This window comes from Penicillium hispanicum, assembly GCF_028827665.1.
Source record: "Penicillium hispanicum strain IBT 35686 chromosome Unknown utg000001l_segment0_segment0, whole genome shotgun sequence".
NCBI classification, from domain to species: Eukaryota; Fungi; Ascomycota; class Eurotiomycetes; order Eurotiales; family Aspergillaceae; genus Penicillium; species Penicillium hispanicum.
Window position 1 is genome coordinate 3,293,084 of NW_026623193.1, and position 13,310 is coordinate 3,306,393.

The 13,310-nt window shown below is 52.9% G+C and overlaps 6 protein-coding genes across 6 annotated transcripts; 4 read left to right on the forward strand and 2 right to left on the reverse strand.

Annotated features, from left to right (window-relative positions):
* Positions 1-202: 202 nt before the first annotated feature.
* Positions 203-1,723, forward strand: N7459_001264 (uncharacterized protein; the record flags this gene model as incomplete). The annotated part of the gene is made up of 1 exon (XM_056940449.1): positions 203-1,723. One exon carries the CDS (start codon positions 203-205, stop codon positions 1,721-1,723), a length of 1,521 nt encoding a protein of 506 aa, XP_056804729.1.
* A 960-nt stretch (positions 1,724-2,683) lies between these two features.
* Positions 2,684-5,839, forward strand: N7459_001265 (KAR9 family protein; the record flags this gene model as incomplete). The annotated part of the gene is made up of 1 exon (XM_056940450.1): positions 2,684-5,839. The coding sequence occupies one exon, from the start codon at positions 2,684-2,686 to the stop codon at positions 5,837-5,839; it is 3,156 nt and encodes a 1,051-aa protein (XP_056804730.1).
* A 483-nt stretch (positions 5,840-6,322) lies between these two features.
* Positions 6,323-7,144, reverse strand: N7459_001266 (GNAT family N-acetyltransferase; the record flags this gene model as incomplete). Its single annotated transcript, XM_056940451.1, has 3 exons — positions 6,323-6,493; positions 6,563-6,672; positions 6,751-7,144. 3 exons carry the CDS (start codon positions 7,142-7,144, stop codon positions 6,323-6,325), a joined length of 675 nt encoding a protein of 224 aa, XP_056804731.1.
* Positions 7,145-7,875: 731 nt separating this feature from the next.
* N7459_001267 (succinate dehydrogenase assembly factor 3) lies at positions 7,876-8,446 on the reverse strand (the record flags this gene model as incomplete). The annotated part of the gene is made up of 3 exons (XM_056940452.1): positions 7,876-7,952; positions 8,013-8,112; positions 8,231-8,446. 3 exons carry the CDS (start codon positions 8,444-8,446, stop codon positions 7,876-7,878), a joined length of 393 nt encoding a protein of 130 aa, XP_056804732.1.
* Positions 8,447-8,801: 355 nt separating this feature from the next.
* On the forward strand, positions 8,802-9,617 carry N7459_001268 (S-adenosylmethionine-dependent methyltransferase; the record flags this gene model as incomplete). The annotated part of the gene is made up of 1 exon (XM_056940453.1): positions 8,802-9,617. One exon carries the CDS (start codon positions 8,802-8,804, stop codon positions 9,615-9,617), a length of 816 nt encoding a protein of 271 aa, XP_056804733.1.
* Positions 9,618-9,994: 377 nt separating this feature from the next.
* N7459_001269 (uncharacterized protein) lies at positions 9,995-10,297 on the forward strand (the record flags this gene model as incomplete). The annotated part of the gene is made up of 1 exon (XM_056940454.1): positions 9,995-10,297. The coding sequence occupies one exon, from the start codon at positions 9,995-9,997 to the stop codon at positions 10,295-10,297; it is 303 nt and encodes a 100-aa protein (XP_056804734.1).
* Positions 10,298-13,310: the final 3,013 nt, after the last annotated feature.

Genomic DNA, 13,310 nt, shown 5'->3' on the forward strand with positions numbered 1-13,310 from the left:
TATCTGGTTTCCCCGTTGGCCGTTCGAGTCTGTGGCTCGTGTTGTATCGAGTCCTGCCTCTAGAATCGCGTTGAACCCTCCATCTCTCAATCCCCCGGCTGCTAAGAGCATCCCCTCCCCCCGAGTGCACACATTGCCGCGATCCACGGCGATAACACTTGACAAGTGTTGCGACGACAGTTTCCGAAGATCAAGCCACATCATGGACGAGTCACATCCTGTGGATGTTGAAGTGACCTCGCCGCCTGTTCGGTCATCCTCTCCTTCGCCCTCCGTTCCTGCCACGCCGGCCATCTCGTCATACTCCTCCCCAGACCGCACCTTTTCTTCCGTCTCGTCCCACTCTGCCTCCTCCGCGACATCGGCCGACGCCCGGTCCACCGTGTCGACATCGTCCCGCCGTCATGGATACATTCGTGCGTTTGGAGCCGAGTTCGCGGAGTCAGCTCGACACCGTGACAGCGTCATGAGCCTGGGCAGCATTGCCCACCTTCAATATTACTTCGCTCGGACCGGCCTGCTGGATGGGAAAACGGGGCGTGGCAAGGAGTTCAAGAAGAAAAATAACCCGGACGGTGTGCCGCGGGTGCTGATTACCCCGAATGAACGACATATGGACGATTTAACTGCCAGCCCGACGGAAATGACTGATACGGCGGGGTATGATCCCGGTCTCGCGGACGAGGACGGCGAAGTCATGCTGCCTCCCACTGTCAGTACCTACAGCATCAAAACCCACCACATTCCACCCCCGCCAGATCTGATGTCTCTGCGCCGCGATCTGCGGGGTGCCTTGGATAAGGCCGAGGCCAACATCGAGGCGATTGATAACGGGGTGGAGCCTCCACCCCGCGCACCGTTGCGGTCGAGTCTTTCGCCAAGTGATATCCCCGAGACGCTAGAGGATGAATCGACGCGAGAAGCCCCAACTCCACAGACCAAAGAGGAGGCGCAAGGAATGTGCATCTTGGATGATATGACGATGGCGATTCGCGCCGCGAAGATCTACTACACCGCGCATCCTCATCCCGAACGGCTAGCGTCAATCAAAAGCGAACGTGACATCCGCAAAGACTTATTTCATGTCCTGGATGTGCTCAAACGCTGGGCCGCCCGGCACTTCGCCAGCGGTCTCCGCCCCGAAGAGAGGGACGTCGTCCAAGGCTGGATCTCTGGTGTTCGCACCATGCTCGTCCGAGAGCAAGCTCTGGAGAATCTGGAGGCTCAAGAGCGAGAGAACTGGGACTGGGCCCGCGGTGACTGGACTGGACGTGAACGATCACGAGAAGAGTCTTTTTTACGCAGCCTAATGCCTGGTAGCCACACCCTACCGGAATGGACCCCCGTGGAGGAAGCCACCGGTGACGACCTTCCAACGCCCTTCCTCGAACGGTTCCGAGATGGCCGGATCCTGGTGCAGCTGCACAACATCGCTGTGAAGAAGTCCAAGCGTCCGTTTGGCGAGATTAAAACGTTCCACCAGGACATCGCCAAGCCTTACCGACAAGCAGAGAACCTGCGGTTCTGGATCAAAGCGGCCGAGCTGCGGTGGGAGCTACGATTCAAGGTGGATGTGATGGGGGTGGTACAAGGCAACGACGAGGTGGCCTGGAAGCAATTTGATGCTGCCATGTTGGCCTGGTGCAGGACGGTGCGCGAGGAGCTGGTACGGGATTGGCAGGCGGCCAACCCGGGGCGGCCCCCCAGCGCCGGCCTGATTTGAATGGTTGCAGTAGTCGTTTTAGCATCTCGGTTGGTTTGGTTTCTCATTTCCCTTCTCCTTATTCTACTCCTCATGGGCACTTTGGCTAGATACCCCCTGAATGGTCTCCGACTGTTCTGCCCGTCTCCGCATCTGGCGTTGCTTTCCTCCGATTGTTTGGTCCCGTTCGGAATTGCGCTGCATTTCCTTTGTTTACTTCCCGTTGCTTTAAGCTTTGGACATGGCATAGATGAGCATACGCCTAATATATCCCTCGTATCTTTCTATACCTTTATGATTCGACTGCTTGACCATCACCGGCGCTGCATTATTAGTATCTTCGTCGACGCCCGTTTAATTGGACACTAGGGCACATGGTCGCCGATCCGAGCCCCTTGGAATCGGCTCTTCTCTGTTCAAATATGACTCGTCGCCAGGGGGAGGAAGCTCATAGATCGACGAACGGTCGTGGTTGTGTGGTGATAAAATCCGTAGAGCTTGCCGTGAAATTGAAACGAAGTGTTTCAATATGCGACTGATTGCGGGCTTCCTCGAATGGTATTCCGTAGCCCCCAAGCCCAAGTGACAGGAAATGATTTCATCTGATCGTCCCCCTGCGCTTGCCGATCCCTTGAATTACATACCGAGGGGAGGGGGTACCCGGCGCCCCATAGTGAACTGGGCGGAGCCGGAGGTACCGGTTCTGCAGAGTAAACGGCCATACTGGCCACTTCATCCCTCGTTGATTGTCTCAAGTTGGTTGCTGCCCAATATTTATTCTCGTGGCCCCAGAACTCACCTGGCGCATTGATTTGGTCATGTAGCTATCACCTCCCACTATCCACGACCATTTGCGAGCCAAACACCGCGAGAAGGGGACCATTCTATCCTGTACCGAACGAGACGAAACATTCCTTATCCATCCCTACCTGAAATCCGAATCGCCCTTCTCCTTTCAACCGCCCCCGGGCACTGTACCCCATGCATGCCATAGTCGACGGCCAACCTCCTTCCGCGACTGATATCGCGAACTCTTCCAGCGCGTCCGTACTGTCCGCGTCGCCTCCCCCCACCGTCTCCGTCTCGGGCTCACCAAATGAACCCGGGCTCTCCCCTCTCCGCCGCCTGAAATCCAAATCCTCTCTCTGGAGCGTTGGCAGCAGCAATCACGACGACGAATCAGCCCTCGCAGATCCGACTAGTACGGAGAAAGACGCCCGACCGTCCATCTTCCGTCGCCTATCTCCTGCCCTTGCGGCTCGGGTGAAGCTGCTCGACGGCGGAAGCAAGGTCACCAGTGCACCGCGGAATCCCAACAACGTCGGTCGCATACCGGAACAACATCTGAAGGTGCTCGATAGTCTCCACCAGGACCTTTCGATTCGGGTCGAGAGAAAAGGCCAAGCGTGGAGTGGTGTGACGCAGCAATCCCCGTCAGGATCAACACACAGCCAAGAGCGGTGCGCGTCCAACAGACTAGAACTACCGTGTCAAGATATTCTGCGGGAGGTCTCCGAAGCGCGAGAGCGAGGGTCAGAACATCCCGACGCGGTCGTCGACGACCCGGAACCGCCTGTTCTGGCCGTTGCTCACCCTCCGGTGGCTGCACCAGAAGCCGTGACCAGCTCCCCGCCGACGTCCATGTCTGTTGCGGAGCCGGCCCCGGCGCATCAGCGCACTGGTCCCGATTCAGAGCCAGATGTCCCGCCCAATGGTCATGCCCAAGATACGCGAACTGATTTTGAAAAGTATGTGGAAGACACCAAGCGGAGCGAGGAGCAGTCGGCTCCTGCGCCTCCGCCGAAAGACTCGCCTCCTGCCGATTCCTTCTCCTCGTCCTCCAACACGCAATCTTATTTCAATCCTCATGGATTGCAGCGTGCCGAGTCGATATATTCCTTCTCCCGTGCTTCGTTCAGCAACCAGCTGTCTCAGCTGACCTCGATTCCCCTCCCCCAACCAGCGGCGCTTGAGACGAGCATTGCAAACATTGCCACAGCGCTTGCGGCGGTCCGAGCATTAAACGGTGCCGCTGAGCAAATCCAGATTTGGATCAGGAAGGCCTCAGACGTGCTGAATGGGTTAGATTCTGAAGATGATGTAGAATGGGCTGCAGCGGGTGGTCGAGAGGGGCTCGACGGGGTAGACAAAGCCATCACGCGGTTTGAATGCCTGGTCAATGTCTATGTGAAAGCCATTGAAAATGTGCAGCTTCGCGACGATATCGCCAACGTTGACCCCCAGAACTTGAAGACCATCGTCAATCAGATGGAGAGCATCCTGCAGAACTGGGCTCAAATCAAGCTCAAGTTGAAGGGTGTGAAAGAGCAGGTGGAGCTAGCAATGGAATGGGAAGAGCTTTGGTCCAATGTTCTCGGGGATGTTGGTATGGAGATCGACAACCTAAGCGGCATGATTTTTGAGATGGAGGAGAAACGCCATCAAGCTCTTATGGACACGGGTGCTGAGTCTACTGGGGGCCTCGACATCAATGAGCTTGAAACTATTGTTGAAGAATCTCCCACCAAGGGTCGATCGCCTGCCAACAATCGGCTAAGCATTGGCCCTATGTTGGCAGCTGCAGCTGGCACGCCCGTCATCAAGACGCCTCAGGATGATTCCAGCTATTCCAATCTCATGGCGCTGTTTGCGCGTATGCAGCCTCTTCGGGCATCGTTGGATTTCTTGCCCATGCGACTTTCCATGTTCCAATCACGGGCCGAAGGACTCTTCCCTAGTGCCTGTGAGGAGCTCGATGACCGACGAGATCGCCTGGAAAAGAGCTACAAGGTGCTTGAGCAAGACGCTGAAGCTCTGCGCAAGGAACTAGGAGAGGACAAGTGGATCATCGTGTTTCGCAATGCTGGCAGCCAAGCGCAAAAGATGTTTGACTCGGTTGAGCGCAGCATTGCCAAGTTGCAGGAAGGGCTGGAGACCAATGCACAGGTTCACAGTCCTGCGACTTTGACCAAGCGTATTGAAAACTACGAGGCGAAGAAGATGCATTATGTTCCTGCTATCGAGCGTGTCGTTTCCATCATACAAAAGGGTGTCAATGACCGCTTGACAGTCAACGGTGAGGTCTTGCGCCTCTTGTCCGATATGACTTCACGAACAGATGCACTCAAGGCTAGTTTAAAGGTGATGGACTCATCCCTGGAAGAGGTGCACATTGTCAAAGGTCAACAACTACGTGATTCGATCTCCAGCATTCTTACGGTGGATAGCCCAGCTACGGGCAGTGCTATTGAAACCCCAGGAAGCTCACCCGCTTCATCGGTTGTTCTCAATGGCAATGGATATAAGGGTGGCTCGACGCCTCTGGGCGGCTCAAGCCGCCGCGAAAGCTCAGTTGGTAGTGCCACCACCCGCTCTACCATGTCCAAGGTCCGGCGTTACTCTGGCCTCCCGCAGGCGACAGCAAGCCTGACTGGGCGGAAGTCCTCTATTCCTAAACCCTCCGGGCTTGGATCTCCGACGCCTTCTACGGGTAGCCATGCCATAACACCGACACCGGCTTCGCGCAGGGTCTCTCGCGTCCCGCAGCCGTCTACAATACCTGATCGCCCAAGATGGAATGGCAGTACCAACCTCAGGGATCTGGACACTGGACATAATTTCAAGCCTCTGAGTACCGCCACCCCCAGTACATACCGAAAGTCATCCGCCCCTGTGCGTACTCCACGGCCGGCTTCAACGACCCCCTTTCGTCGCGATATGTCCGCTTCCCCAGCACCCAGCGTTGGGCGGCCGATCAGTCGTTTGTCAACCCGCCTGGCCTCATCATCTCGTAGTCCTGTGCGAAACATCTCTTCTCCTACGCCTGCTCGATCCTCTCTTCTCGATCCGCCCCCTTATAGCCGCCTTCGCAGACCGTCAGGCCTCTCCAACGCTTCTGGCATAACTAATACTCCTCGCAGCCGACAGAGCTTCGCGGGAGTGGGCTCGTCCTTCAGCCGCAGCGTCTCGCACAACCAAGACCCAGCCGAAAGTCCCAGTAAATCAACGCGTCCCGGCACGGCATTGGGCCATTCTGGGAACCGACGAACCAGTCTCCTCCCCTTGCCAAAGCGAAACGACAAAGAAAAAACACCTGCGCAGAAGAAGCTTGATGCTCGTCCTCCCTGGAGGGCATGATCTTTCTGACGTCTCATCCCCCTTAAACCATCATCTCTTCCTTCTCATTCTATATCCATTCACCCTCTACTCCTCCGCGCCTGCCTCCTTTCTACCATCTTGTTTTACATCAATATCTCCATTTGTGCATTGCACGCCCGGGCTCAGTCCGACGCCCTTATAATGTCTGTTTGAGCGGCACAGGCGACATGATATCGAGGGTTCAGTTTTGCGTGATATCCCCATTGTTGCATGGTATGGTTTGAGCGTTGGGTCCAATCTTCGGTCTTCGGGTTCTTGTTCTCTTTTGAATTTCCGTACGTGTTTCTTCTCTTCAATTGATGTGAATATTACCTCTTGTAGTTTACCTTCTCGATTTTGGCTATGGGATTCGTTTTTAGATCCGGTTTTCGTTAGTTAATTCATGTAGAAGCTGTCTATGAAGTCTATCTGTACACATCTAGCCGTCGGTCAGAAAAGGTTCCTGGTGCAGATATTCTACATTCAATTCTCCAATCCCCGTCCAAAGATCAGCGCATCCACCAGCTCTTCACTGTTGGCCAGTCGTGCGGCCTTAGGAACTCGTCCAATGACGCTGAAGCCCAGCTTCTCCCAGATACGGATAGAAGCCGGGTTATTCGCAAAGACAAGGTTGAAGACAGAGTATTTGTAGCCCTGAGGAAGACGTCAGCACTGCATATAAGTACCTCAAGTAGTGCAAAAGATGCACACAAGCGAACATACCAGCTTCGGCGCAAATTCCAAGTACGCTTCGCCCATGGCCTGTCCGACGCCCTTGCCGCGTGCGGCCGTGGTAGTAATGAAGCCCGCATTACAGATGTGAGAGCATCGGCCTGAGAGTATTCAGTGTCGTGATCAAATACCTAGAACGGTTTCCCGCGAGACTGAAAATCAGAGAACCCAAGACTTACCAGGATAATTTGGTTTGATATAGAAAGTCCCCAGGCACACCTTCTCCCACTCCCGGCCCTCCTTCAGTCCCTCGCCTGCGGCAGCGTCCTCTTCATCGAGAACCGCTATAACCGCGAACGTGCCAAACCAGTACTCGGCGAATTGCTGCAGGCCCATCGGTTGCTCCATGGGGTAGGTTGCGCCGCGCTCGATCTCAGCGCTGAACTCTGCGTGCAGGAACTTGATTAGGTCTTGCGGGATGCTGGCTGGTCCATTTGTGACGGGATACAAAGTGACCGCCGCGGAGGAGGCCTTGGGGAGATTTGCGTGCCGCGGTGTCAGTGAAGGAGCAGCTTGAGTGTGTGCCTGGGGTGGTGGGTTGCGGGTGGATGGGTCTTCCAGCATTGCAGGCATTGTGGCTGGTTGGGAGTGTGTATTGATATTGGATATGTACAGAAAAGGCGTACTCAGACGTCGGTCTGGGTCAAATGGCTGAAGAATGGATGCAGCGAATTCTAGAGAGTTTGGATATACATCTCGAGATTGCGGGCGCTGTTGGAATTGATATATAGCTGAGTCATCGTGTCATTTATAGGGCGCGTTCCATCCCCACATTTGATAGCGGTTAGACCTACTAGAAAAAGAATGCGAAAGATCATTCTAGCAAAACCTGTGTGGATTGAGCTGTCATTTCGCGATCAATGTGGTCTCGGTTGTATTCCTACCTAGGTAGAGTTGGATTGATAATGCCTTGTTACTGCACCTCGATCCATGGATATATACCTAGGTACGTAGTTTATCATGAGAGGTGATAACCCGAAAGCACCCGAAGCAAACTGTTTAAATCAATGGTATACAAGGTTCCAAGGCTCTATATGGCCGGTTCCTGAATCCCGATCCTCTAAATTCTTGATTCTATATATACACAGGGGACCGCAAAAGCATCGAGGGAGATGCCCGCATCTCCTGAATAAATCTCACCAGGCATGTCCAATGGTCATGGTACCCTTAGGAGGCTTGGTGTAACTCTAAGGAATACCACAGTTTGGTAATCGACCACGTAATCGTGTCCAGTTTATAGGTTGGCAGAGAATGAGTTCAATGTCACTCTTCAGCCTTCCTGAAAATCAGCCAGTCCCTTTCGTTTATTTCTGCCCGCCGTCTTCACTGTCAGGGTTCCGAATAGCTTGCATGAGCTCAAAGAGCTGCCCGAGCTGCTGGTCTGGAAGAACGTATAAAAGTTAACGCCCGAACGACGTGCAACGAGATGCCTCTCACATACCACTCAGCTTGTCTAGTTTGGACTTATCCAACTTCTCGCCTGTCCACTTATCACCTTCCAGCTTTTGCGCGTAAAGCTGCCATTCGGTTAAGAATCCGATCTGCCATGGATTAGCCGTATGTTCATCCAACGGCCCTGCCACGGCCCGGCCCAATCTCCTCGTCCTCCTGGAATCCGGCCCAACCCGAAAATGGGGGCAGCAGGATGTCAGGACGTACAATATGCAGTGGGTTTTCCGCATTCCGATGCGCTCGAAACTCCTTCTTGACGTATGAATCACCCAGCACGCGCATCTCCGGATCAAGTTTGCGGTGGACGCGTAGGATACGGCGGTATAACTGGAGCGGCGGAAGCAGGGCCAGGGCCTCGCTGAGACTAGACTTGGAGCCGATCGAGGCCGGTGTGGCCATGAGCAGACGGTGAGCGAGGCGCATCTTGGGCGCAGAGCGATTCACGGAGGCGCAAATGACATAATTTCCTGGGGTTGCGGGTTTTTCTGGAGACGCGCCAAGGCGGCGAGCGGGAGCGGCGAATCAGCGAGTTGGACTTCGCGCGCAACTTGTGCTTTTTCTGCGCCAATGACAGTGCAATGGTTACGCGGTTCAACGTCTTTTCTGTCCGTTCTTCATTGGATACGGTTTAGAGATATTCGGGACCTGCCACGGGGCTCCCGCAGCTTGACTGCAGATCTTTTCATCCTTGGCGCAGCGGTCCATTTCTTCAGCATCAGCCGGTGCTACGCACAGAGATCAGCGCCAGAAAGGTTGCATCCTCAAGGATCATTGCAGAATGCTTCCCACACCAGACACCTCGCATGTCTCTTTCGACACCATCTATGAGCCATCGGAGGACTCGTACCTCTTCCTCGACACGCTCTCTTCCGCATCCGAGTCAAAGTGGCTATCAGAAAGGTTCAACAAGGATGCCAAGATCAACCATGCACCGTTAATCGTTGAAGCTGGCACAGGATCTGGCGTGGTGCTTGGCTTTGTGGCCGCACAGTCACAGGAAATCTTCGGACGCCGGGATATTCTCACGTTGGGAACAGACGTGAATCGCAATGCCTGTCTTGCGACACGAGAAACAGTGAACACAGCTATCCAGAAAGAACAGCAACAGCACGAAAACTTCAGCCCAGCCGATGCGAGCTCGGAACTGCAAACCGTCCACATCTCCTGTTTAACAGGTGATCTGTGTACACCCCTGCGATCTGGCAGTGTGGACGTTCTTCTCTTCAACCCACCTTATGTGCCAACAGAGGATCTCCCACGCCTGCCAACAGCAGCAGAGAATGATCCGAGTGCAATGCAGGGCATGTCTCGGTCTGCTATATTTGACAAAGATTCATATTTTCTGTCATTGACGTATGCGGGCGGCGCAGATGGCATGGAGACCACGAACCGATTGTTAGATGCCATCCCCAACATATTGTCATCTCGGGGAGTTGCCTATGTGCTCCTCTGCAAACAGAATCATCCCGATGATGTGAAAGACCGTATCCGCCGTATCGGTGGCTGGAATGCCGAGACGGTTGGATCAAGTGGTATGCAGGCTGGATGGGAAAAATTGGTCATTGTTCGGATATGGAGGGCTGAGAGTCCTTAGTACGGATGAATTGGACATCTGTGGTTGAGATTTACGACAGCTTTGAGCACGGCAAGATCTATACCGCATCTCTTCACATATTCAACCGTGGCACGTTCGTCCCCGACACTTGCGAGCTTCCTCAAATGAGGTGAAATATGAGATGATCATGAACCGCAATGCAATATCTGTCTGGAGGACGAAGCCATCTACTGAGCCTGACGTGACTATCGAGGAGAACTGATGTCACAGCGAGTCTTGTTGATGGATTTGCTTCCAGACCATTCTATCGAAACACGGAGCGGCGTTTGAGACAGACATGTGTTAGAAATTGCAGCTAATCACACAACCAAATGAACTCCAAACAATGCCTGTTTCTCTCGTTTGTTACGAATCCAATGGCCCCTATCAACACCCCCGGTGATATGCCCATGGCTCCGCTGATCCCGCCGCCCGTCGGCCCCTACCAGAGAGCCCCCGATACCGACCATATGGAAGCTGACCTCAAATCTCACTGTGAGGTGTACGGATATGAAGCGCGCCAGCTATTATTGGGGTGCCTGGGGCCGACACCAGACCCACAGCCGATTCGGTTGGTCGGGTGCGTTTCGACGCGGTTCTTGCAGAAAGCGCACTTTTTGCCGCTTTCGAAGAATCCTTTCGCCCCCAACCTGGTCACACAGTTGACCTTGCTGCATTAGGACGATCAAATCGGATGTAACTGGGGCGCGCGAACTGTAGAGTTGGCCTGGTGCCACAGTGCCGGGGTGACTTAGCGGGATCGACATGTCTAGTATGTAGTATATAAATGCATATGCAGTAGTATATGTATACGCAAATCTATATTGATTATTCTATCGTCTGTGGTAAACGTGGACGAATTACTGACTTCCATGGTCAATCAGCCACGGACTTCGCATCATAATCTCCGGGTGTTGTGATTATTAGGGCCCACTCAGCACCCATTTGGTACCCGAGCCTTCCGGCATCACAAGCACGGTATAGACGCGCTTGGGTCTCCCGTATAAATGCGTCCCCTATGCGACATATTGACATCAGCAGTAGCAGTATAGTTAACTAACTAGTTCACTAGCTGACGACCTATGGAAATCACCACGTAGTTATTCACAAATCAAGTACAATGATCAACTAACATGTCTCGGGTAAAACGACAAATTGATTGGCAGCTTCGGGAAATGTAGCGAATGATAGGCTACCAGATCCCGTACGGAGTATAAAGTCCTGACACGCGCAGAGTCGTTACAGCCTGCTTCAAGCCGTGGTGCGACTCAGCAGAAGCAACAACAGGGGTAGGTTTTTGGCTTTAGTTTGATATAAGGTAGGTACCTAGTAATCAGCCCTCCAGCAAGGAATCATTGAGCGCGGAAAGTTAACCTTCGTACCTCTAGTAGCTGGTCGATTGGCGTACGTCAGCAAATATGCACGCCAAACATGCTCGTAGCGATCTTTGACCAGCTCCGAATCATTTGCTCCGTATCGAGAATACCGAAGACCTATTTAATAATATTGTTTCACTTCGCCGGGTTTAGGTTTAGGCGACCGACTTGCCGCCGAGTAGAATACGCCGGCACGCAAACGTGAGATCCATGTCCATTCGGCTCGGCAATAAGTTGCTTCGTATTCGGGATGAAGTAAGCCTGTTCTTTTGACCTCGAAGGTGTCTCAGGCGTGCACCGAAGATGATTGATCGAATAATAATAATGATATGGATTGTTCTCTTGTGGCCAAAGTCGAGGCCCCGCGTTCCATTGCTGACTCGGGATCAAAGGCTCTCGACTAACCGCCAAAAGTGTGATTGCCCCAGCCCTATTGGTCCAAATCCACCCACAGGGCAATGACTCGACGGGCTCGCAATTGGTTGACCCGTAAGCAAATGGAAGACTGCAGGTATGTATCCGCCTTACTGCAAAAGGCGAACCTTGGTATGAAAAGGACTGTTTGACTCGAAACGAGGCTGCGAGCTTGCGTGGGCGTAACGCTGTAAAATAATACCATGACTCGCGTATGCGAACTGCAGGGTCTGTTGGTTTGATGATTACCTCGTGGCAACCCTGGCTGACTAGCAGGGGGTTCATTGTTCTAGTCTAGCTCAATAATAGCGGGCCCAGTTAGGCCCAACCAGTAGTATGTACCTGATATTGTCGTGAAATATGTACAGCGATCTTCGTGGACTTTCAAAACCGGGCCAAGCCCTACAGTATTACAGGTGACTGATGTAGATCTCCGACCAAGCTGCAACCGTTTCTGAGTTGGGAAGCATAATCATGTAACTACTTCAATCCAAAATGATGAAATAGAAGCGTACTAAATAAATCCAGTAACCCGATATTGATACCATACTCGGCCCGGGGGTCGCGAATCTATCTAAGCCCCAGAGGGGTTTCCGCCCCCCCCCCCGGGGGCGTTGGGAGGGGGCGCGTATATACAAGTACAGTGCGTTGACGCGAAACCCCCCAAATGTGATACGGTACTACGGACTCCTAACTGCGCGTAGTATATACATAAAATGTATGTATATGATCAAGTCTCGGTCTTCCCGAAGGCCCAGCACAGGACATCCCCTGATTTTAGGGCTTAGGTGCCCTGTGCCGCACCTACAATCACCTTCGATTGCCTATGTAGGTAGACCAAGTGTTTGACCCACTTGTGTCTGGAAATACACACGCACTAAATTACCACAATAAGGCATTGGTATGACAGGGTAGCCAACCAATGTAATATTGCCTTTTGAATAGTTCGATAGCTCACATCAGCCACGCAGAGAATCCATTCTTTCCCGCGAGCCCGGTGCCAAAGTCCGTTTCGCACACAAAAACGAGTAGTTAGCCTATTGAGGAAAGAGTCATGTCATGTGTATATACCTCGGTGCGTCGACCAATGGCTGGGAGGGGGGCAACCTCTCTCCCCCATCTCAGTTGCTAGCTCCTGACGGTCGATCTTTGCGGATCATAAAAGTTACAGGTACTTGGACCAACGACTGTATACCCATATACGCTGTACGGCCCCGTTGACAGCCCCAAAAAGCCTGCCACCAGCTCCAGTTTCAAGTTCATGGTGTTCATGAAAGGTAGGTAATCTCCACCGGGCCACTGGTATTACGATGAGTGATTTATAGCCATTTTTTCTTGGCCTTGACGTTGGGACTAACGCCCCATGCAGCCAGGGCGGCAAGAACGCAAGGCCCAGAACGGGGGCAACAGCCAGGTGCACAATTTTCATTGAAGCCAGCAAAATTATGGGGTAGCCGTATTATATAGGAATATACGTATATTGCCGATATCTATTGTGATTGCAATACACCACCCTCAAGACTGGAAGAGATGTAATAGATGATCACAACTGTACGCGTGGATGTTTTCAGATTCACCGCTATTTGCTAATAGATAGCTACACATCACAAGTATTGCTATGACATCGCTCTACTCGGTTTTCACAGGTGCGTCATCGCGTTAGTACTTTTCTGCAAGGACACCTATACGCACTGTTGATCCCTCGTTGATCAGCGGTTGTGCCCGGAAGAGCATTTACCTACAGAGGCCAAATCACCCCTTATCTAATCAAACAGAAGGCGCTGAATTGCAGAAGTTCCCAGATTTAGATCGTTAGCTCTCAAGTTAGGGCAAGCAACACGCCTCATGCATGCCACGTCACGTGTGGTGGTTGCACAATCAGGTGATTCCACAGGACAGCGAA